This window comes from Spermophilus citellus (genome assembly GCF_964194105.1).
Source record: "Spermophilus citellus genome assembly, chromosome: 10".
Classification (NCBI taxonomy): domain Eukaryota; kingdom Metazoa; phylum Chordata; class Mammalia; order Rodentia; family Sciuridae; genus Spermophilus; species Spermophilus citellus.
The window spans coordinates 59392244-59418713 of NC_138197.1; the positions used below are offsets into that span (position 1 = coordinate 59392244).

General features: G+C 35.0%; 1 protein-coding gene across 1 annotated transcript in view; it reads right to left on the reverse strand.

The window, feature by feature from the left end:
• Positions 1-22664: 22664 nt before the first annotated feature.
• CPNE8 (copine 8) overlaps positions 22665-26470 on the reverse strand; it is a 205492-nt gene continuing 201686 nt past the window's right edge. The window contains exon 20 of the mRNA XM_081311441.1: positions 22665-24586. Coding sequence (XP_081167567.1) covers positions 24398-24586 — 189 coding nt within the window. The 3' untranslated portion in view covers positions 22665-24397. The remainder of the gene's footprint in view (positions 24587-26470) is intronic.

Consider the following 26470-nt stretch of genomic DNA (forward strand, 5'->3'; position numbering starts at 1 on the left):
GACCCTCAATGACACTATGACCCAGTGTTTGAAAAAGAGATATTACAACACAAAGTAACAGAATACTTCAGAAGCACCTAATAGGAGCTGAAAAGAGTAACCAGGCAAAGGTAGAGGAGATTAAAATGTCACATTCAAGAAATTGAAGATTGAGTGGATCAATCAAGAGTTGTTTTTTTTTTGTGTGTGTGTGTGTGTGTATGTTCATGTGTGTATGTTTGAGAAGGAATTAGTGAAAAAGAAAAAGATGGACATGAATCTAGACATGCAAATTGGGCTCATGGACCATAATAACCTATGAAGGCATTTTCCTATGGGCAGTGGTCAACTCTTGATAGATTTATTGAAGGATACCAAAGTCATCAGATTGGTAAAGATTCCTAGCTGTAGTTAGGTGGAAAAATCACAGCAATAAACAGAAGAAGGGAATCAAGGTAGATGACCAGCATATTTGTTCAAGTTAGAGATACTGGTAGATTTACTTAGGGTAGTGGTGGTAGAAAATAGGAGTTGGTGGATTTGAGAGGTATTTAAGATACAAAATAGAATGTGTTCACTGTTTATAGAAATAGTGATTATTTCCTTTTATTGACAATGGTAAGAACTGACCTTGTTCAAACTCTGAAGTCCCAGCAAGGCCTATTCCAGAGGGAGGGATGCACATGAACAGAACAACTTCAGAGCATACCCTTGCCTCTCTTATAATAATCATTCCTGGACAGAGAGGCTTTCGGAACAGTACTGGGGATGTGGCAAATAAATAATGTGGATTTTTAACAACTCATTCTGAGGTTCAAGATATATGAGAAAGTAAAGTTGATGAGGCAATTAAAAGTCAAAGAAGAACAAGTCAGATTTTTGGAAAAGTGCTTTTATGAATAACTTCCCATTTAATTGTGAATTTCAAACATGTCTCCAAAGAATCCCTTAAAAGAAATTTATATCAATCAGGTATTGAAACACAGACAAAACTGGCTTGATTCTATGTATGCTAAGGCTTCAGAACACTTTGTTAGTGTTTCAATAAATAATAAAGTATTAATTCAACATATGACTACTTAACTCTAGGATTTTATAATTTGAAATGTTAGGGTTAAAACTAAGGCAGAACAACCAATAAATTTTTTTAAAAAAAATAAATAAATAAAAATAAAAAAACAAAACTAAGGCAGACATATTTTGTAGCTATATAAAGAAGATGAGGTGAGAGGAAGATTTTTTAGGTGTGTTTTATTGGGATGAGAATGGCTATAGCTATAAGGCATATGAAAAAAAACTCAGATTTAGTGGAAGCCATTATGGTTACTTTCTAAGACTTTAGGATGACTGTGGGGATTTTCATCTCATAGTAGAGGAACTACTACTGTATTTGTTCAATTAATGGGATGGAGCACAACAAACATTCCTCATGCATTAATTTACTTATTTGAATAATATTCATTGACTACCAATATGAACGCTTACTAGAATCTGAGTTTTCAGGACAAATGATACTTGGCATTTTCTCTCAAGAAATATAGTTTTATTAAAGGACAACAACAACTAATTCAACAATGACAGCACTGTGTCAACAATATCATGATCAAGGATGTATAGGAGAATGGCAGAAAAAAGTCCATAAGCATGATGTCTGAGGGAGCTATAGAAAGTTCCAAATGATGAATATGAGGTTGGTGGGATGATGGTGGAAACTGCCTGAAGCAGCATGCAGGAACCGGGCTCATTATTAAGACCATGTGTGACAAGAAATGGTGTTTAAATTTTATCCTGAGAGTTATGAGGAATTGCTGAAGTATTTTAAGTAGAGAAGTGATCCAGTTCAATGTATTATGGAAAGTTGGCAGCCCCTGGGCTAGGGATGTGGCTCAAGGGGTAGCGCGCTCGCCTGGCATGCGTGCGGCCCAAGTTTGATCCTCAGCACCACATACAAACAAAGATATTGTGTCCGCCAAAAACTAAAAATAAATATTAAAATTCTCTCTCTCTCTCTCAAAAAAAATTTAAAAAAAAAGAAAGTTGGCAGCCCAGATATGACTGGAAATTCCAGTTTCATGGAGATGGAGAACAAGCAAAGATCCACCAACTACAATAACACATGTGGGTTACATTTGATCATGACAAATCTACTGATTAATAGTGAGCAAAGTGTCAGTAGGAACATTTCTGACAGTGTAACACATGCATGTGTAAAAAGAAAGAAAAGTCTCAACAATGGGAGAATAAAGTAAAATATCTACCCCTTGGATTTCATTCTAGGGTGTAACAAGTAGTTACAGTAAATGGTTTGAAGCTGATTTGGCCAGACAGTGCTATTAGACTTTAATCCCCAGCAAATGCCCTATGGTCTTACTGTTAATCTCAGACACTGAGAAAAACAATAACTAAAGGTGTACTGAGGTTTTAGTGGGTCATTCAAATTTAATTGCCAGTGTGAAGTGCATCCAAACATGATTATTGCCTACCACAGAGACCTTGCAATACAAACATCTAGAATACTAAGGCTGCTTTAGGGAGCTTTCTTATAATATCTGAGAGATAATGACACTTCTTTTTAATAATCATGCAGGCACTTACATATCAAAATGAAGCTAATAGCTTTCAGCATAGGCTCTGTTACTTGTTCCAACAGTGCTCTCTAATAATTCTGTGCATTTACTCAAGCAAGATACAAATTTTAAAATTTTATGAACACATTCCTGAATTAACATAGTAGGCAAAATTATCCAAAAATGAATTCAAACCAATAGGAAAATTTATTTAAAAATTGTAAATTTTATCTTTTATTTTTATTTAATTAATTTACTTCATTTTGTTTCATTTCACTTAAAAATAAATTTATACATTTGCATTATTTTGGAATTCAATGCAAAGTAGCAAAGAACTATGGAGAACTGTGATGTCCCCTGAAGTAGCTGCCGTGTCAGTTTAGGAAAAACTGACATCAAAGATATTTATTGTGCTCAAGGAAGAATCTAGACAATGTGTTACCTCAACATATTTGGTTTTCTTTACCATGTATTTGAATTTAGTAAAAGTTAATTTATTTAAGAATTTTATCTTTATCCCTAATTTCTATAACCCATAAATGTAGGCCAGAATATGATTCCCTTTACCAGGATCCTATTTTAAAACTCTGGCCACTGCCACTTCTTTTGTGTGTGTGTGTGTGTGTGTGTGTGTGTGTGTGTGTGTGTGTGTGTTTCTAATTAATTTATACCACAATAATTCAATTAGAAGAGTAGTGAGCTAAAGAGGGAGTTTTGTGATCTCTGATGCCTTCAGAATGTGTTGATTGAAGGTATACTTTGGAAGCACTATGGAAATCACAGGAATATCTTTCAGTAAACCAGGCAAAGCTTGATATATGGAGAAATTGATGTTTTATGTTATCTGCAATAATTGACACCATGTAAAAAAGAACATACTTCTTTTGGATTAATCTCTCCTAAAATATTGGTACCCATGGATTATAGCAGATATTTACCCCTGGATTTAAAAAAAAAAGTTTGTTGAAGTAGACATGTCATCAGGTTTATTCATTGTAAATATAAGATTCATTGATTTTAGTATACTTGCATGGTTATCTAGCCATCACCACAACCCAGCTTTAGAACATTGTCATGCTCTGTTAAGTTCATTTTATGAGAAACTCAACATTCTTGAGAATACTAATAGCTTATGCCAGGCCTGCCACTAGGCTCAAATAATCTGTTATCTATTTAATGGGTGGATTGAATCACTATCTTCTAGTTGTAGGAGGAAATATGACAGTTCCTTGAGGTAATAAAGGAAGATGATAAAGGAAGAAATAGCCAGAAAAATATAGTTTTATCAAATAATGAGTTCAACAGTTGAAGGACCCATAATTCATATGTTACTAGAGATTCGTAGATGATTAGATGATTCTACTCCCATATTAGATACATGCTCATGGAATTTTGTCTGATACACACACACACACACACACACACACACACACACACACACATACACACACATATAAAATTAGGCATTAAACAGATATGTGTTGTCTAATAAAATATTTATTAAAGAAATTGTTTGAATTATATATAATAATCAAAAGTACAGGTTTAAAATATAACACAACTATTCTATTAATGTTCTATAATAACAGAATGGGAAAGTTTCATCTACTCTGCACTAGGAAAATGAATGATCATAGCATCTGACAGTTCCATTAATTGGCTTCAGTAAGAAAGAATACCACTTGCAGAGAGAGAGCACTACCTGTGGACAGCACTACCTGCCAAACCCAGGAGAGATGGTTTGGTTATGGATAAAGAGAGCAACTGTTACACATTCTTCTAGGATCTATCAATTCCCCCTGGAAAACTCATTGGGTGAAAAGATTAGGTTATGAGAACCATAACCTAATTACATTTGATGAATTAAAAATTGAATGGACTACTGCATGTTAACTGTACGCAGATGAGTGTATCTGGAAGGAGGTGGGTCACTGGGGCTGTGTCCTTGGCAATTATACCTTGTCCCTGATCCTCCACCACCACCACCTCCTTCCTAGCTGCCACAAACTGAGCAGCTTTCCTCCACCATGCCCTTCTGCCATGATGGTCTGCCTCATCTCAGACCTAGAACAATGGAGTTGGCTAACCATGAACTGACACCTCTAAAACCATAAGCCCAAATAAACTTTGCTCCTCCAAGTTGTTCTTGTCCGGTATTTTGGTGACAGTAACAAAGAGCTTATTAACACAGAAACACTGTATTTTCCTGAACTTTGTACCAGAAACATTGTATTTTCCTGTTGGCTCTCCAAAACTTGTGGGGAATAAGAGACTTGACTCCTCCACCTAATTCTGTACCACTCCTGCCTTTGCTCAGTAGCCTATTGGCACAGTGGCCCTCTTCCTGACCTTCTGCCATGACAAATTATTCCCTCACTCAGGGACTTTTGCTCACTGCTTCCTCACCAAGGACTGCTCATCTTGGATCCTGAAAGGTTGATTTTCGTCTTCAGATTTCAATTGACCTCCTGTCTGTACAGCACTATTTTTACAAATCAAAGGAATGCATAATATTTTTAATGACATAATATCAGAAAATTTACCAAACCTGAAGAATGAAATGGAAAATCAAATCCAAGAGACTTACAGGATCCCAAATGCACATTCCTAAAGTAGGAATACAACACTATTTTTTTTCATTCTACTTATTAGCATACACTTAGAATCTTATATGTTTTATTTTATAAGCATAAGTTAGGAGAAACAACAATGAGAACAAATTTATTTGGATTAAAACCATAAGGTTGTCTCATAAAAATATATTGCTAAGGCCCACTGCTGCACCACCACCCGCCACTGCTGCCCATCTCTAGATATGGCCACCTCCATCTTGGGACATTGCTGCCACCGCATCACCATCTTGAGACATAGCAGCCTCTATCTTGGGACACTGGCCAGGGCCTGCAGGTCCATTATCCTCAGGTTTGATTACATCTGAGGTCTTCCTGCTGGGTGTGCTTGTAGCCACTCTCTTATTGCAAAAACAGGAGAGAACTGGACTCTCCCCAGCTCCACAAGTCCTGAAGTGTGCAGGCACTGGCAACAGTGGACTGGAAGGTAGGATGAGGGTATGAGCATATCTTGCTCTCAGCTCGCCCAGCCAGGTGATCTGGCATCCACCAGTTTCCTGGGGCCCACTTGGGCTGGCACTCACTGGGCCCCAGCACCACCCTAGTGCCTGCCTCACTCCCCAGTCCCTGTATCAACTGTCCCCTGATATTGCCAGGTCCAGCATTAGTCCAGCACCCAACAGAGCCCTCTGGTTCTGCACTCCCAGTCTCTCAACCCCTCCCTAACCATCAACCTAGCCAGTGGTCACAGCTACATGGCTAACTGATAGCTGTCAGTGCCTGGTCCTGATCTGCCCAATGCAGAACAGCTATCTGTGATAGATGCACAGAATCTGGGGCTCAGCTCCCAACATTGTCTGAGAGAAAAGTGCCTGACATCTTAATAAGAACTATTTGGTCTAAGGCTGTATATTGTTTGCATTGGGTGCTATTGATCTCCCCGTTAAATGTGAGGTACTAGAGATCTTCAGGGATACTATATGGGTAGAAAATGTACTGTCTCAGATCCACATTGCTGAATGGGAAGCCACATGGACAACATGAAAAAACAAGTAAAGAAAGTGCCAAACAAATGAAGATGCTCCATTAATAGAATCCATTGACAACACAGTAGAAGAAATGTCAGAGAAGGAGTTCAGAATGTATACAGTTAAACTGATTCATGACACAAAGGATGATGTAAGGAGTAAAATCACAGATACATTTCAGGAGGTGAAAGTTCACTTCAATAGAGATAGAGATTATAAAAAGAAACCAAGCAGAAATTCACAAAATGAAGGAATCAATAAACCAAATTAAAAATTCAATGGAAAGGGCTGAGGATGTGGCTCAAGCGGTAGCGCGCTTGCCTGGCATGCGTGCGGCCTGGGTTTGATCCTCAGCACCACATACAAACAAAGATGTTGTGTCCGCCGAGAACTAAAAAATAAATATTAAAAAATTCTCTCTCTCTCTCTCTCTCTCAAAAAAAAAATTCAATGGAAAGCATCACTAACAGACTGGATCACTTGGAAGATAGAACCCTAGGTAATGAAGACAAAATATATAATCTTGAAAATAAAATTGACCAAACAGAGAAGATGGTAAGAAACCATGAACAGAACTTCCAAAAATTATTGGATATCATAAAAAAGATCAAATTTAATATTTATCAGGATAGAGGAAGGTGTGGATTTACAAATCAAAGGAATGCACAATCTTTTCAATGATATAATATCAGAAAATTTAACAAACCTGAAGAATGAAATGGAAAATCAAATCCAAGAGACTGATAGGACCCCAAATGCACAAAATTACAACAGACCTACACCACATCACATTATAATGAAAATTCCTAGCATACAGAATAAGGAGAGAATTTTAAAGGCCAGTCAATCAAAGGAGAAATTAAGTCAAATTAAAACCAGAAAGAAACAAAAATGAAGGAGAATGTAAATCATATCTCAATAGTAATCCAGAATGTTAGTGGTCTAAACTCATCAGTCAAAAGACATAGACTGACAGATTAGATTAAAAAATAAGACCCAATAATATGCTGTTTCCAAGAGACTCACATCATAGGCAAAGACATCCACAGAATGAAGGTGAAAGGATCAGAAAAAACATATCACTCACATGGACTGTGGAAACAAGCAAGGGTTTCCATCCTTATATCAGATAAAGTGGACTTCAAGCCAAAGTTAGTCAGAAGGGACAAAGAAGGACATTTCATATTGCTTAAGGGAATTATACATCAATAAGACTAACAATTATAAATATTTATGCTCCAAACAATAAATAGAACATCTATGTACATCTTCTAAATTTCAAGAATCAAATAAAACATAACATGATAATACAGGATGACTTTGACATACCTCTCACCATTGGATAGATTTTCCAAACAAAAACTAAGCAAAGAAACTGTAGAACTAAATAATGCTATCAATCATTTAGACTAATGGACATATATAGATTATTTCATCCATTATCAAACAAATAAACTTTCTTCTCAGCAGCAGAAGAAGCATTCTCTAAAATAGACCATATCTTATGTCACAAAGCAACTCTTAGTAAATACAAAAAAGTGGAGATAATATCCTGCTTTCAATCTGATCATAATGGAATATAATTAGGAATCAAGGATAAAATAAAACATAGAAGCCACTCCAATACCTGGAAACTAAATAATAGGCTATTGAATAAGAAAGAATAGCAGAAGAAATCAGGGATGAAATAAAAAAAATACTTGAGGTAAATGAGAACCCTGATAAAACATATCAAAATCTCTGGGACACTGTTAAGGCAGTGCTAAGAGGAAAGTTCTTTGCATTGAGCTCAAGCACTAAAAGAATAGAAAGCCAACAAATAAATGACCTAACATTACATCTCAAAGCATTACAAAAAGAAGAACAAATAAATACCAAAAACATTAGAAGACAGGAAATAATTAAAATCAAAGCTGAAATCTATGAAACTGAAACAAAAGAAACAATTGTGAAAAAAAATGACAAAACAAAAAGTTGATTCTTTGAAAAAAAAAATTGAAAAGCCCTTAGCCATGCTAATGAAGAGAAAGAAAATTCAAATTACTAAAATTGATGATGAAAAAGGAAGTATCACAATGGACACTACTGAAATACAAAAGATAATTATAAACTATTTTGAAAATTTATACTTCAATAAAATAAAAAAAATATTGAAGGCATTTAAAAATTTCTAGAGACACATGACCTACCAAAACTAAATCAGGATGATACACACAATTTAAACAGACCAATTTCAATCAAGGAAACAGAAGATGCCATCAAAAGACTACCAACCAAGAAAAGCCTAGGACCAGATGGATGGATCCTCAGCTGAGTTCTATAAGACCTTCATAGAAGAATTAATACTAATACTCCTCAAATTATTCCATGAAATAGAAGAGAACCCTTCCAACATCATACTATAAGACCAGTATCACCATGATACTAAAACCAAACAAAGACACACTGAGGTAATAAAACTAATATCTTTGATGAACATAGATGCAAAATTTATTAATAAAATTCTGGCAAATTATATACAAAAGCATATTTAAGAGATAGTGCAACACAATCATGTGGGGTTCATCCCAGGATGAAAGGTTGATTCAACATATGGCAATCAATAAATGTAATTCATCATGTCAATAGATTTAAAGATAAGAATCATGATCATCACAATAGATGCAGAAAAAGCATTTGATAAAATAGAGCACTCCTTCATGTCCAAAAAACTAGAAAAACTAGGGATAATAGGAAGGTACCTCAACATTGTAAAAGCTATCTATGCTAAATACAAGACCAACATCATTCTAAATGGAGAAAAAATGAAAGTATTCCCTCTAAAAACTATAACAAGACAAGGATGCCCTCTATCACCACTTCTATTCAACATCATCCTAGAAACTGTAGCCAGAACAATTAGATCAAAGAAATTAAGGGGGTATAAACAAGGAAGGAAGAACTCAAACTATCACTATTTGCTGATGACATAATTCTGTATTTAGAAGATCAAAAAAAATAACACAAGAAAACTTCTGGAACTAATAAATGAATTCAACAGAGTAACAGGATATAAAATAAACACCCATAAATCAAATGCATTCTTATACATCAGTGATGAATTCACTGACAGAGAAATTAGGAAAAATACCCCATTTACAATAGCCTCAATAAAATAAAATATTTCAGAATCAATCTAACAAAATAAGTGAAGAATCTCTAAAATAAAAACTACGGAACAATAAAGAAACTTAAGAAGAACTTAGAAGATGAAAAGATCTTCTTTATTCTTGGATATGCAGCATTAATAATTTAAAAATTGCCATACTACCAAAAGAATTTAATGCAATTTAATGCAATTTAATGCAATTCCTATTAAAACCCCAATGATATTTTTTATAGAAATAGAAACAGCAATCATGAAATTCATTTTGAAAAATAAGAGACCTAGAATGCCCAAAGCAATCCTTGGCAAGAAGAGTGAAATAGGAAGCATCACAATATCAGACCATAAACTATACTACAGAACCATAGTAACAAAAACAGTATGGTATTGGCACCAAAACAGACATGTAGACCGATGGTACAGAATAGAATACACAGAGACAAGCCCACATAAATACAGTTATCTCATACTAGACAAAGGCACCAAAAACATTTATTGGAGAAAAGATAGCCTCTTCAACAGTTGGTTCTATGCAAACTGGAAATTCATGTGCAACAAAATGAAATTAAACCCCCTTCTCTGACCCTGCACAAAACTCAACTCATGGTGGATCAAAGACTTAGGCACTCAAACAGAGACCTTGCACCCAACAGAAGAAAAAGTAGGCCCAAATCTTCATGTCAGCTTAGGAAATGACTTCCTTAAACCAGACTCATATAGAGCAAGAAGTAAAATCAAGAATCAATAAATGGAAAGTATTCAAACTAAAAAGCTCCTTATCCTTAGAAAAGTAAACAACAACATTATGAGAGTCTACAGAAGGGGAGAAAATGTTTATCACATGCACCTCAGATAGAGCATTAAACTCCAGGATATATAAGGAACTCAAAAACAAAACAAAACAAAACATCAACACCAATAAATAAATAAATAAATACTCAATCATTAAATAGGCTAAGGAACTGAACAGATACTTCATAGAAGAAGAAATACAATCAATCAACAAATCCATGAAAAAATGTTCAACACATCTAGCAATTAGAGAAATGCAAATCAAAACTACTCTTAGGATTTCATGTCACTCCAGTAAGAATGGCAATTATCAAGAACACAAGCCACAGTAAATGTTGGCAAGGATATGAGGGAAAAGGCACACTCATAGATTACTGGTGGGACTACAAATTGGTGCAACCACTCTGGAAAGCAGTATGGAGATTCCTTGGAAAACTTGGAATGGAACCACCATGTGACCCAGCTATTCCACTCCTTGGTTTATACACAAAGGATTTAAAATCAGCATACTATAGTGACACAACCACATCAATGTTTATAACAGCTCAATTCATGATAGTCAAACTATGGAACCAACCTAGATATCCTTCAGTAGATGAATGGATAAATAAAATGTGGTACATATACACAATGGAATATTACTCAGCCTTAAAGAAAAATAAAATGATGGCATTTGCCAGTAAATCCTTAGAGCTGGAGAATATCATGCTAAGTGAAGTAGCCAATCCCCAAAAATCAAAAGCTGAATGTTTTCTCTGAAATGTGGGTGCTAATTCACAATAAGGCAAGGGGACTAGGGAAACATAAAGGTATTTGGATTAGGCAGTGTGGAGTAAAGGGAGAAGACGGGGTGTGTGGGGAGAAAGAATAATAGAATGAATCAAACATTATTACCCTATGTACACATAAGATTATATGACTGGTATGATTCTACATTATGGACAACCAGAAGAATGAGAAGTTGTACACCATCATGTATGATGTATCAAAATTCATTCTATTGTCATATATAATTAGTTAGAACAAATAAAAAAAATCTATTGCTAAAAACTTTCTGTGACATGCCCAAAGGTCATCCAGCTTTTTCTTTTCAGTAAAAGAAAACTTGTTCTCTCATTGGTCAAGATACTCAGTAGATAAAAGATTGATATTTGTTTTTCAAAAATTTTTTGGTAGTAGGAACATTTTAATAACTTTTTGCTATAACTGTCACTATTCACCATTGACACTACAGTAAAATGATAGAAATGTTAATTTAAAGCTTCTTTGCAATATGGAACTTGAAAAACTATCATTGAATAGTTCATAACCTGCCATCTTAAAATTCATGTCTATCATGCACCTTGAATGGATCTTATACTAATGTATGAGATATTTAAAAAGCAATGTATTTTTTTTTCTCAAATTACATACATCTTCCCGTGTTCCCATACTTAAGGGCAAATGACCAAAAAGTCACATTTACAAATATTATTGCAGATGCCTCAGAAAAAGATATAAGTAATGGGAAGAAGGTAGGGTTAGGGTTCCTGTTATTCAAAATTCTTTCTCTTCAGATAAAAAGTTTACTGTCAAAAAAATTTATATTGATTCAAAACATGCTTCCTTGTAACTTTTACAGAGAGCCTTGCTTTTTCTATTTGTAATTATGTAAAATAAATCAACACATATTTATGCATTAGATTTTTTTCTACTATTTGATACATTTTAAATTTTTTCAGATTCAATCTTTAAATAGGAGTGAATACATTTTCATGTTCTAAGAAGATGTCTCATCAAGAATTAAAATATGTTGGAAATAGTAACCAAAGTATGACATTACAAAACAAAGAGCTTACAAGAATTTATTGTTCACTAAACTGATTGGTGGTTCATATCTCTGCCAAAGAAATGAGCAGGGGGAGTCTTAGATGAAAGGCAGAGCAGAGGTAAGCTTAATAGGTAGGTGTTGACTAGTGACTAGTGGGCTAATATCTTCATCTTGCAGTTTATTTTTTAACCAGAGGGTGGAAGAAACATCAACCACTGAAACTAGTTTGAGGCTTTCAGAACTGTTTTTTTTTTTTTTAGTCATAATGATATTGTATAGCAAAACAATATCCTTCGATGGGTTTGCTACTTTGAGACTGCGGAAGTGACTTCCTTCCTATGACAGGAAAAAGAAAAAGTCTGATTCTTTTTGCAATTCTGATTATTTCACAAAAAGATGAAGACACTGTGAATTCTGTTGAGTTTATGCTTTTCTTAGAAAAGCTAGTAGAATAAGAGAAGTACTCAAAATTTTCTTTGTAATTAAATTACATACACCTGGTTCTAGACTATTCCTATCATTTTTGTTCAATGGACATTTGACTCAATTTGAAGTGTGGGTATTGAGTACTGAATTGTACCACGCCCTGGGTGGACTGTAGGTAATCAACCCCCAAAATGCAGTCCCTGTCCTTGGGAAGCTCACACTATAGTGAGAAAAGCAGATAAGTGGGGAAATAGTGTTGCAATTCCACCTGTGAAAATAGAAATACTCTGCCCCAGACTCAGTAGGAGCATAACCACGAGGCAGCTGTGCCAGTCTTGGAGGACCAGGGGAAGGTCCTCAAGGAAATAACCTCTGAAGTGACACTTGTACAAGGAGAATAAAGTAGAGGAAGGATAGTGAAGGACGTGTATGAGCCTGCAAATAAAAGAGATTATGACCTTGAGTCACAGCAAGTAGTTCTGTATGGTTGAAGCACAGGTTTTGAAGTTTGGAGAGATAAAATAATAAGGCTAGAAGAATGAACTGAAGTCAGATCTTGAAATGTTCCACATTTTGACTATAAGTCAAGAAGGAAGAAAAGCAAAATGAATTCTCATTCATATTCTCTAATTTCAGATTACATTGTACCTGTGCATGACCTCAGTTTCTCCTGTCCTATATTTGAACATCACAAAATACTATGAAACTCAAAAATCATATGAATGAATGACTGTGAGCATTGACCCTCCTCTTTTCAAATAGGTAGATGCCAGTTTTCTGACTTCTTAAGTCATATTACCTCTTCCAACAGCACTCAGCTAAAGATGAACTCTTTCTTATCTAGGAGATATCAATTTAATCCCTATAAAAGAGCATATTATACTTGTTTAGTAAATTTTAGTAGGGTAGGAAATATTGACAGGTTAATAATTCTAGGAGCTTTCATTTCTAGTTAGAATTAAGGGACTTGTGACACACCAATATTTCCCATACAAAAGCTAGAAAACATAGAGGAAGAGTGGGAGGAGGAAGAGAACATATAATTCATGAGGAGGATGAAGAAAAAGAAAAATATGTTAGAAGATAACTATGCCATCTGGTAGTGGTTTTCATCCTTGGACACATTAAGGACACCACGCTGAATGGCTAAGGAAAGGGTTCAGGGAAAAGTGATGCTACCACTGAGAACTGAAGAGAGCCCAAGGTCTTGAAGAAGATGAATTTGCACATTTACCCAGGCTCAACATCCTGCTTTTGTTTTTCTTTTCATTTGGCACATTTGCTGATTTGGGGTTTGGGGATGAGGTTAAAAGGATGAGAGTATCTTTTAAGAAAGAGAGCAGCCAACCAAGACGTCAGCATTCTCATGGATACAAGGAATTATCGCTTAAGAGTGTGAAGTCAAGACTCTGAGAACAGTCTACTACCTTATTTGGAAAACTTGCAGAGCAAAGTATTCCAGGAACAAATGTGAAGCAGAGGTGACATTGGTAACAATCATGCATTTTAAAACTTACTCCTTAATTGGTTCACTCAGTACAATCTATTCACCTACCTATTGGTAGGTAGAAAAAATGCTCTATGGAGAAACATTTTTATATATTTTCAGACATTTTTCTGGCATTAAATAAAATTATTGAGCAAACTAAGAAACAAGACAAGATACTAAATAAAAAATATAAATATATCCATCAACATCACATACATTGAAGTTATCAGATAGAAACTTTAGAATGACTAATTATATGCTTAAAAAATAGAAAATATAAAAATGTCACTGTAGAACTGAAATTTATAAAATCTAATAAAATGAAAATTCTATAGTAAAAATATAATAATTGAAATTGAGACTATAATAAATAGGTTTAATAGAATACTGCATTCTAGAAATGATTAATTAAATGGAAAATGTATCAGTAGAAAATATCCAGTTGAAGCACATTGATAAAAATAAGTGGAATACTTTAAAAGTGTGTAATGATTTATAGGGCAGGTAATTGAAATTCCAGAAGCAGAGAAAAGAGAAAATAGTAAATAAACAAATTTAAGAAGGATAATGATTGAGAATTTTTAAATATTGATCAAAATAGCAACCCACACCTTCAAGAATAGTTCTGAGCAAAACTAAATACAAGGAAAACAACCCAATTTTACATCACTGTAGAATTGCTGAACACTAAAGACAAATGAACAGTCTTTTTGTGGGAACAAAGAGGCATTTTACCTTTCAAGATAAACACCATATTCTAAGTAGTAATGAAAGCAAGAAGAAAATTGAGTGACACCTTAAAGGTACAGACCTAAAAACAAAGTCAATCTAAAATTTTCTGCACAGAGAAAATATCTTTTAAAATTGAATGCAAAATAAGACGTGTCTAGAAAAATAAATATTGATTCTCTCACCAGCAGAATCTTAATAAAATATAAATAGAGTTTTTAAGACAGAAGGAAAATTATCCCAAATGGAAACACTGAAATGCAAGAAGAAATGAAGAATCATAGAAAAGTTAGATATGAGGGCAAATAAAAACTAATATTAACTGTGAAAAAATAATCATTGTATGTTGTGGAGTTTAACATATATGTAGAATTAACATACATTTCAACACAATCACACTAGTTTAGAGTTTAAATAGTCTACAAGTCTTGCATTACCTGAGAGGTGGTACATGTACTAATTTCTCTAGACCCTACTAAGTCAAGGAGAGTGTATATATATATATATATATATATATATATACTAACACTAAAATAATAGTAAAAGAATATATAACTAAGAGGCTAATAGATTGGTAATTTTCTTATGAGATTAAAAATACTGGTTAATCAAATCAGAATAAGTGAAATGAATTCTAAAAAATATTTAGATAGTAAATATTAAGCTAATCAATTATATTAGTAATTACATCAACTATTATTGGACAAAATACTCAAATTTTTATTCTCAGTCTGGATATACCTAAAGATTTAGCAAGTAAAACCACATGTCATCCAGTTACGTTTAAATTTCAGATAAATGATGAATAGTGTTTTAGTCCTAAAAGACTGCTTATCTGAAATCACAATTTAAACATGATGTATTGGACCTGGCAAACACAGGTTTACCCTTACCACTGATGAAGTTATCAGTCACGCTGGAGAATGCAACTTTTGGCAGAAAGCCTCCTGAATAACTTCAGAATCATACAGGTTAACCCAACTACAGTGCTAGTTCAGGTAGTCCTCCCTGCTACAAATTCAGAAGCTGTTCCTGGAGAAGCAGAGTATAAGCCCCAGTAAATGTTGCTACCAAGAGACAAACCTTAAATACAGAATAAGAAAAACTGAAAGTAAGAGAATGTTAAAAATATACAAATGCGAATACCAAGCAAAAGAATCCTAACTTAGCTATACTAATTTTGGACCAATAAACTTTAAAGCAAGAGAGGTGGTAGATTACTAATTTCTCTAAACCCTACTAGCCAGGCAGGGTGGTGCATGCCTGCTATTGTTTTCTGCCAAAAACAATTCTGAGAAGCATTCTCTATGATCCTCATAAGATGACAGAGGACAAAAAGGGAGGCTTGTTACCTTCAGTGGTAACCTTGATAATACACCCTTATAATAGCTTTCTGTGTTTCCTCCCTCTCCCAAGTCCCTCATTCTCACTTTAGAAGATTTCCTCCTTAACGAACTATATTCACCCAGTCCTTGTCTTGGATTCTGCTTTATGGGAGAATACAAACTAAGAATTGTGATTTCTGTTCTGCAAGGCAGGGGAACCCATGCCCAGAGCCATGTTGGAGTGTCACATTGCAGGCAAGGAACTCATGGGGAGATTGTTAGGTCTTTGAAAGTCTGGATAAATCACCCTCTTCTTTGCACAAGCAGTGAAAACGAGGACAAAGAAGTAGTGCAGATGGAAGAAAAAAGCATTACCTTTATTGTTGGCAAAGGTCAGGGTGCAGAACGTGACTCATCTTTAAGGCATGTGAACTTCCTGCTAATGTTCTTCGGTCAGACATCGACTTCTGACAGCTTTAAGGCAGTAAGACCACCCCACTGCAAACACATCCTGCCCCTAGAGAAGCAGAGCAGAATACCTACATACAGACTGGGAAAGAAGGATTGATTTCTAGTAAGCAACGGAAAACAGGAAAGCTGTGTTGAAAAAGAGCTTTTTGTTTCAAGCCTTAGCACCTGAGTAGTTTTGACAGGTGTAGACAGGAGATTATAAGTGAGATAGCCTAAGTGATTAAATGCTGAAGCAAAGTTATTACTACACTCATGGCTACAGGAAATGGATCATTTAATGGTGGATACTGGTAGGATTTTGAGTATGTATTCATTTCTTCTCAGAAAGTCAAATGGAATTCAGTCTTATCAACCAGTGGGTGGAATTCTGAGTTAAAATGTCAACATGTAATAACTACAGTCCTCCACATTTCTTCCCTACAGTCAAATTTATATTCATTAAATCCCTTTCCCTTGTTGCTAAGCAGGGAATTCAAGAATACATTAAAATCATAAATATTAGCACAGTAGGATTTGCAAGTCAACCTGATCTATTACGAATGCAGTTGTAAAGTTTTAACCTTCAGAATTCGTGTCCACATTCTGAAGACGCCATCAACATTGCCTGGAGAATAAAAAAAATCGACACCAGAAAATGTGGCAAATGCATGTAGAACATTGTCATTTCTTTCGTACCCGGTCCCCTTATTTACTGTGTTCACATAGTCTGTTGGTATACATATATGAGAGCACATCTGGGAGTAAGCATATGTCACACCCCACGCATACACACAATCCACTTAGAAATGCACACAGATAAAATGTACACTTTCCCAGTACCTAAAAAATAAGATCTTGCCACTTCTCCAAGTTTAAGGGACAATGTGAGCCAATATTAGGCTTAATAGAGTCTTGTGTGTTATTTATCATATTTTGGTTGGCATTGGGGTTAGCATGCTTGGCAAAGGAAATTTCATAATGCACATAAATACAAAATCTTGACATTTTTAAATGCTTTCTCCCGGACCAAGCGGCTATCAGATTATGTCAAAGCTTCATTAATCTCTTCTCCCCTGCTGCTTGCCTGCCTTTTGACCACTTCATTGCTAATTAGCCCTGAAAGCAAGAGAAAGAGAGGTTTTTGATCTCTAGGCACTCCATTTCACAGTTAAAGAAAAATGGGAAAAGTGAGGTTTGGTGCTGCTTTGTTTTACAGATCTTCACTCTAAGTTTGGACACAATGAAATTCAGGCTTGCCTTAAGATACCAGTTGCTATTGTAACCTTCATAGTAACCAGTCTTTTGATTCAATTGGCTTTCATAATTCCACTAATGATCTAGCTAGAGCTGGGCCTTGTCATGTGTTAGGAATAGATGAGTAAATTAGACTTCCCTGCTTCTTTCCATGGTGGAATTTGTGGAGGAAACTGTAATTACAGACAGCACACACATAATTGTACAGCTGATGGCAGGAGGATAGGGCAGGGTGAGGTGGGTATGCACAGCAAGGAGGTTTGGGTCAGTCTATCAGGGAAGGTCTCTGAGGGAATGGTGCTAAAGAGGACACAAGAAGAATAAGTAATAGTTTGCAAAGTAAAAGCATTGGATGAGCATTTGGTGCAGGCAGAGAGCATGCAATCCATCAAATGATATTACCTAATAAGAAATATTTGTTTTGAGTGGCCGTGGTCTTTGTGTAGGGCAAATCTCTGAGTGTCGAGAAACACCTCTGAGCACTCTGAAGACTACTAGGAAGTGGGAAGGCCAATGGCTGTCTTTGTGAGTGCAGGCACAGGGTCACATACAAATAGGTCTAAAGACTTCATGGAGCATTGGCACGTCAGCTTTTTCTCCCTTCCTTCCCATACCTTCTGTGTTCTCAGGTGAAGAGAAGAATACTGACAATACATGACTTGGAGTAATGGCTAAGCTAATAACCTGCCTTTTTGAATTAGAAGTAGAGATTTTTCACTTGCACAATCCCTCAGAAGATTCTTTGATAGCTCAAGTTCTGTCAGTAACCTCCTCCCATCTGGATCTTAAACATGCAAGCTTCTGGTGAGCTCTAATTAAAGCAACTTCTGACTTTGAGAGAACAGCAGGATAGTGCTTTGAGGACCCTTGGAAATATCACCACATTAAAGAAATGATAAAAAAAAATCAGGTTGGGGCATTTACATGATATTTTTCCAAAAGCAGACTGATATGATGGAAATTTAAGTCCTTTGGCTACCACTATATCGAATGCCGATGAATCAGACTCCTGGTGAAATTTTTAGGAGTTTTGGAAACAGCCTATAGGAGACATCAAGCATGTATATAATTCTTTGGATTTAGGTTTCAAATCCCTGGTTTAAAATTACTAAATATCCTCATAAAATAAATGATAATTAAAAGCACCTATGATTATTAATCTTCAAGTCTGCCATTTGATGACCTAAGTCAGGTGCAAACTATAGAATTGATTTTTATTATTGTTGTTAGATCCATGTAATATCCATATTTGGATATTATAAAGTAGGTTCTTGGACATCAAGGGGTTTCTAGTGATTGTTGCTTTGTTTACTTAGGCTTCAACCACTTTCTTACAGATGTGGTGCAGAACTATCTCAAATGTGTGCCAAATTTGCCATTCTCTAAATTATGGAATATGCCATAAAGGCTGTGCTGCTAGCTTGGATTTTGATAAGGTAGAAATGTCTTTGATGAGTAAAATATTTTTATTAATTTTAGGTAGATTCAGATTCGAATCATTTTTAAAGATTTGAAAGGTTTTTCATTTTTTTTTCTTGTCAACACCGCTTTGTGGAAATTGTAAGAGTTATCAAGGTGATTGTTCTTTGTAAAAATGGCTGAATCAGTCTTATGTCCTTTTAATTTGCTTATTTTGTAGAGTGAAGGTCTGTGAAAGATAGCTATTTTTAATCCAACCCTAAGCATATTTCTTCCTTCACCCTTCCTCCTAATTTGTAAGGTCAATGATACTCACTCCTTTCACTGATAGCAAATCCTATCTGTATGAAATCAGCTTATCTAAATGCATTACGAATGCCCAGCAGGCCTGTTTCATGGAAATTAAATAAGTGATGAGAACATCATGAGGTCATGGCCACAGTTGCTTTAAAACTAAATGAGCAAATCTTCAGATCAGTTTGCTTTTGCTTTTTCCATGGTAAGAGCTCAGTGGTCATCTTCCTGTTGTATTTTGAGATTCAAAGCCTCTCCAAGGCCCAGGAAACAAAGTCAGCTTCTAGGTTTGGGGTGGGTTGATGGGACCAACAGTCCTACCTTAGGAGGTCTGAAGAAGCTTCCTCAGAAACTGTTCAGGAGTTTGAGATAGAAATTAGAACTATTATGTCTTTGTAGTCTTCCTCATACATATGTTATGTTTGAAGACTTTGGTGTATTATGCTGGTATGCAATGTTTAACAGCTTACTATTGCCACATAGTAAAATGGTTGCTGGGGTTACAATAAGAAAAAATAATTTTGTCCTTGACATCTACACTACTCTGTATTGGACAAGTTTATACTTCTACCTCGTGCCTCTTCATTTCACATTGTAAAACTTGAAATCTGGGATGTGAACACTGCTAGAATGATCATCTATTAAGATTATAAACAGCTCGGACAATAACTTGTGAGGGAAAATTTGTGTTTGTTGATGCTGTAATTTCTCCTCACATCTTCAAAAGATGCCCTTGCAAGCATTTGTATGTTAATGATATACCAAATCTTCCTTGTCAAAATCATATCTTAAAAAAGATACATTTTTTAGAAACAATTTTTGGTGCAAAGAATTATGTCAGTAAGTTTATAAGATGCACTTATTAATGCTTTAAAGTTCCACCTATTTTATCTCAGTGTCTCCTTATATTTTGAGGGATGTGAAGCTTTGCCATTGATAAATGCCATTCAGGTATCAGTAGTGCAAATGGAGGAGTGTTTGGTGGAGGAAAAGTGGGGTGAGGAGTACAATAGTTGTGAGAAGGAAGGAAAGGCTTATAGAATTGTGTTTATTGTACGAAATAAAACCCTGAATACTTTTGATTTTATGCTTCAGTGTCACATGGGTCATTTAGTGATAGATTCAAGAACGTTCGCTTTCTGTAAATAGTGGGGTTTATTTAGCTCACAATTTTGGAGGTTCAAGAACATGGTGTGAACATCTGCTTGGTTCTGGCGAGGACCTTCTTTGCTGTGTTACATACCATATGGTAACACACCTCTTCTCTTTAGAAATCCCTACTTTAGGCATTTTGTTATAATACTGGAAAACAGACTAATATAGAATGCAAGTAGAGAAAAATTGAAGGCAACACCTATTGTAAACAGAGACTGAGAAATTATCTCTGTAGTGAGATAATGTAATTACTTCATTTTTGGGTCAAGACATAAATAGTGGGGATATGTATAAGACAGCCTGAGGTTAGCTAATTAGAATGCTGGAGACTGGAACCCCAAATTCTCCAGATGTTTCTTGATTAGGAAAATAATGGCAGAAATTATTCAGAATTTTTTAAGTGTCTTGCCATTCTGTGTCAGATATAAGTAATGCAAAAACATACAATGGTTAAAACACATCCAAGCTAAAAAGTAAATGTATACCTTCAGTAAAATCTTTGGCAGCTGTGGGTCCTAAAATACAACCTCACCCTGGCGAGAGAAATCTATGTCCTAAGTTGTCCTAATCTATGTCCTGTAGGTCACAATAATGTTAAAAGATAGGAGACCATGGTTTTGGACTGAACTCCTACAGTAGGCCTCTAAAGACCAGACCAAACAAAAATGGAGTCAGTCTTGCTAAATGCCATATAATCAATCCGAAACTTTAAAGAGGTAGATAAGATTTTCCTGAAAACAGGATACTCCAATCTACCCAAGACAGCAGAAGCTCCCTTTGCTTCAACCCTTGCAAAACTGTAACCTGATATTAAAAAAATATCAATTGTTTTTCCTGATGCTGTTTCCTCATCCTCACCTTACAAAATCCACTGTTCTGCTATTGCTCACAACTCAATTCTCATTCCATTTTTTAAACAGGAGACTGAGCTGATTGATGAAGTGCAAATAAGTCGATTAGATCTACGACCAAATTTGTTACAATTTTGTCTTTGAAAGTAATAAAAATGTGCAAGGGTCCAGCTAATTATCTCTACTAAGCATGTGAAACAAAATAGCCTATGCTCCAGGCCTGCTCCCAGTGCCCTCCTTCCCTGACACCAACATTTAGACTCATATCCACCTCTTTCTCCATGTGCCATGCTCAGGAAGAGAGGCCTTTAAATATAGTGATTGAGTCATCTGATATAATCTTTAATTGCAGCAGTTATACACCCTAGTTACATATTAAACTGGGAAACACTTAAAAATTTATCTATATCCAGGTGCCATTAAATCATATTCTCTCAGGATGATGAGACAAGATGCCTCATAAGAAGTACATAGTTTATAAATAATCTGAGGTAATGATTATACTAAGATGCACTGTGAAGACTAATTCATAGAAAGGACTGATTACTATTGGCTGGGGTTAAAAGAACACAGTTTAGAGGAATTGGGGCTTGACCTGGAAAATGCCAATGATATTTTAAGTGGACATTAGGAGAGGGCCCAACAAAAGCAGTGTGGGCATTATGACTGGGATTCCAAACTGATCCAGGTCTGTTGGGAAAAAGTGATCAGAGGCCTGGACAGTGTTAATACTCATTTGTGAAGCAATGGGAATTGGTATAAGTGGGCAAGATCAGATGATGGAGAAGATTGAATGTAAGGTGAAGAATGCATTGTGGAGATACAATGGTAATTTGAGGCTTTTCTCAAGAGGACAACATTGAAAGTGCTGGAGATTCCCAAGGACACCCATTCCTAGATTGAAATTTGTTTTCTGTAGTAGAGCGGATGACTTGGATCTATTATTCATCTCTCAATATATACCTTTCTTGTTGCTCATTTTCTAATGTCTGAATTTCCCAATACCTAGTTTGTAGATGCAACGACTAGCATGCATTTGAGTTTATGCAAGGTGTTCCTGGAATTTTTTCATTGCACAGCACCTAATAGCCACTCAAAAACTGAAGTGAGTATAACAAATATTTTCACAATAGCAATGAGCTCTTATCTGACTAACCTTACTTAATCCTTTCAGTCTTAGTTTCTTCATTTGGCCAATGAAGAGACAATACTAGACATTTTGTAATTTTACATAGAGAAGTAGCATCACATATATTTCTGATTATTCTCAGCCACACATACAATAAGATTTGTAATTGAGATTGCTCCTTTCCTGGTCATCTATTCCAACTTGGTCTGTGTACAGTATTATTTAGATGAGAACATGTGCATTATTTTTTCTGGTGAGTCCAAAGAAAAGTAACTGATGTTTGACAAGAAGAAAATATTGATCATGTTTATTTTTTGTTTGTTTTTTTAAAGGATGAATGAAAGTAAATAAAAAAATCTGCAGGTTAATAAATTAGACTGGCATAAATATTTGAGATGAGTAGAGTAGAGGAAAGCATAAAACTTCATGTCACCCATATATGAAACATACTGAGCAAATAGTTATCCTTTTGAAGATTTTAATACAGACTTAAAAATGGACAATTTAATATTACAGTCATATACCATTGATTCTGTTAGATATGTGGATGAATGTGTTTGTTTGTTTTTCAGTAAAATAGTTTCATGCTTATAAAAGTCACCGTAGGTCAAGTTGGAACAAAGAGAACCACGTACAGTAGAAATAAACCTGGTATTAAATAGGGTATAGGTAAGGAAAAAATATTATAAAGCAGTTACATTGTTGACACAAAAGAAAAATAAATAAAAACACTTCTCTATGTTTTGAAGGCAATTCACAATCATTTCCAGGAATTCTGTGAGAGTTTAAGGCCATTTGTTCTAAAGAAATGCTTTAATTTAGACACAACTTCACAAAACTTTAATTCTTGTAAAAACTGTACATGCAAAAACTTTACAATTAATTGTGGACAGGCAGATCAGTATATAGGAGTAGTTTATTTCACAAATGTGTTGTGCACTAAGTCACATAGTTGTATATATTGAACTGGGAATTTCACAAAAGACTCCAGCCTGTGCACCCTGTGTGGCAAAGTGGAATGGTGAGAACAAGGAATTCCAATCAAGAGAGCCAGTATCCCTTTGAATTAAAATATCTAGACAAGATGTAATGGAATAAAAAGTTTAAAACATCTGCTACATGGTTCATAGTTAAATAGTCTTGGTTTTTAGTCTTTCTAAACAGCATTATAATATAAGGATGCTACTTTTTACATAATGTATTTTCTGTGCATTTACAGTTCACAATGTTTGACTTTTTATTACTTCTATTCAGCATTACAAAATATAAACTGACTGCTGTCTAAATTTAGAACCGGAAAAAATTGTATTCTTATAGGATAGACATCTGCTAATCGTAAACTCCCATACTTGGCAAACATTGCAGAAAAATTAATTACTAAGCAGATGTGGCTTCTTAAGACAATTCAGTTTCTGAGAAATACAAGAGTATCTTCTTTCCCTATTTGCAAATGTATTTGTCCAGACAGTCATTCAAAGAGATATTGCTCTTGTGATTATAACTATTGCAATTTAGAAGACAAAGGATTCAATATTCAAAACTCTTATTCTTAAGAACAGTTATAAAAGTATTGAAATTTAAAAAGTAGTAACATGTAAACATTGATACAGAGAGACTGCTCTCCTATACATATAGCAGTCGAGGACAATATTTGAGTTAAAAACATAGTTTGTGCTTTTCCCAACAATACATTGGAAATTAGCTGTTCAGTCAAAAAAAAAAAAATTAAAGATTCAGAGAAGACATCCGTACTTTGCTTCAAGCATTTAAACATTTTTTTCTGTTGCTCATGCAACAACCATATTTACAGTTTTGGTTTAGGAAGAGAATTAATTTTGGATCCAAGAAAGCACGTTAACTAGTACTGCTGAAACCAAACTGAGAGAAGTATCTTGATCCCTGGTTCATTACAGAGCACCAGGCACAAAGCATTGACTCAGCAGCTCTGACTGATGTGTAGGTAACACGAGCATCTGGGGGCACAGTCATATCTGTGTCTGCAACACATGTGTAGGTGGGGTGTATGGGGGAGGCGCAGGTGATGGCTTGATTCCTCGGGCCCTCATGTAGGAGAGAAACTGCTCGGGGATCTCAGCCAGGACATCTTTGGCCAGTCTAGCCATGCTCAGTATGTGGTTTCCACTTCTGTCAATGTAATCCCTGAATGGCACAAACTAAAACAGAGGCAAAAGAAAGTTATTTCATAGGCTCATAATCTCTATAAAAGACAAAAATCAGCACATTTGGTGAGAGGAGAATCACGGAAGCCCAGGATAACCAGGAGATGAATGATAATAGTACATTTAAAAATATTTGATACACTATAAGCAACTATAATAGTAAACAAATGCTTTTAATATATACTTTATCTAAAAAGGGGTACAATTCTTTTCTTTTGTTTTCTTTTTTTTCCTGCAAAACTAATGCCACTTGGTTCTGACATACTGATTATGTTGCTACATGTGTTCTGCAGTTTTGAGTTCTATATCCAGCCAGATGCCCCCAAAGGATGGAACATGTAACCTCTTCAGGGCTCAGTTTCCTGTCAAATGGAATAAATACATGTCTAATTGAGTTCGGATCCAAAAGTATTTATTACCCAATGCAGAAAAAGGAGCAAATATTACTCAATTCAGTGTAAAAAAGTATATATCATTAAACAGTCCTAAGTACATGTATGAGGACACAAATGGTGTGACTCTACTTTGTGTACAACTAGAGACATGAAAAATTGTGCTCTATATGTGTAATATTAATTGAAATGCATTCTGTTCTCATGTATAACAAATTAGAACAAATAAATTAATTTAAAAAACAACTATTGTTAGGAAACACAAAATGATCACATTGCTACAGTAAACCAAGTTAAGATTTTGAAAAATCAAATAGCAGGTGTAATGTCTGTAACAAAGTGAAAGCCTCTTAAAAGGAGAAAATTACTCCATTCTCTTTAAAAGAAGTCATGTTTGGGCTGGAGTTGTAGCTCAGTGGTAGAGCACTGAGTCACTAGTGTGAGGCACTGGGTTCAATCCTAGCAACACATTAAAATAAAAAAAAGGAACAAATAAAGGCATTGAGTTCATATACAACTAAAAAAATAAAACTAAAAAAAAAAAAAAGAAGTCACGCTACAGGCAGAAGCATACCTTTGTCACTAAAATGTTATCCTGTTTTGCTATTAGGAGTAAAACTCAGAGCAGATTTCAAATCAATGTGATAGAAAAGTGACACATCTTCCTCTTACCCCTAAAGGTAGCTAAGTCAGGGTAAGAAAAACTTAAGAGTGAACGTAATTCAGCTGAGAACAGGGAGGATGTGAACTTTTGTGATGTCACATTATACAGCTATGCACAAGACTTGACATTTTTAACAAAAAATCAGAGAGGTGACAAAAAAAGTTAAAGTTTATATTCTCTCTGAAACTTGAATTAGAACAGTGAGAAAATAGGAATCAATGTAGGTAAGGATTAAGAGGAAACAAATTACAATTGCAGTTATAGTTATTTTATTCTTTAAAAGTCATGACATTTTACAAATTAACATTTAGGAATATTGATACAGTTAGTATACATATAGCTATTTTTTAAACTATTTCTTTATAGGTTTAGTTTTTTGAAAACGTGTAGCTAATATGTTCATTTTGGGAAAATAGAAAACAGTGGATATTTCTTTAGAAAAAGGGGAGATCATGTCTGCTTGTGTCTTACCCTAACTTTGGTCTTTTAGTTTTGTTTGATTCTTTACCTCTTATCATATCATGGACATGAAACTTATCTTTTAACCCTTTATTATCACATACTCTGGAATTAGACTTCTTAGGTTTGAGGCCTGATTTTGGTACTCATATATGATAGTTATCATTATCATCATTGCTAATACTATTCACCCATTTGTTCATTCATTGAGTTATCAATTTAAATATGAGGCTTTTCTCAACAGCTTTCTATTCACACTCATATCAACCATTGAGAATAAAGAGTTATATTTTATCTCTCTCAAATGGAAGTACGATAGCAACTAATCTAAAACAGTAATTCATAGAATTTTGGTATGTTGAA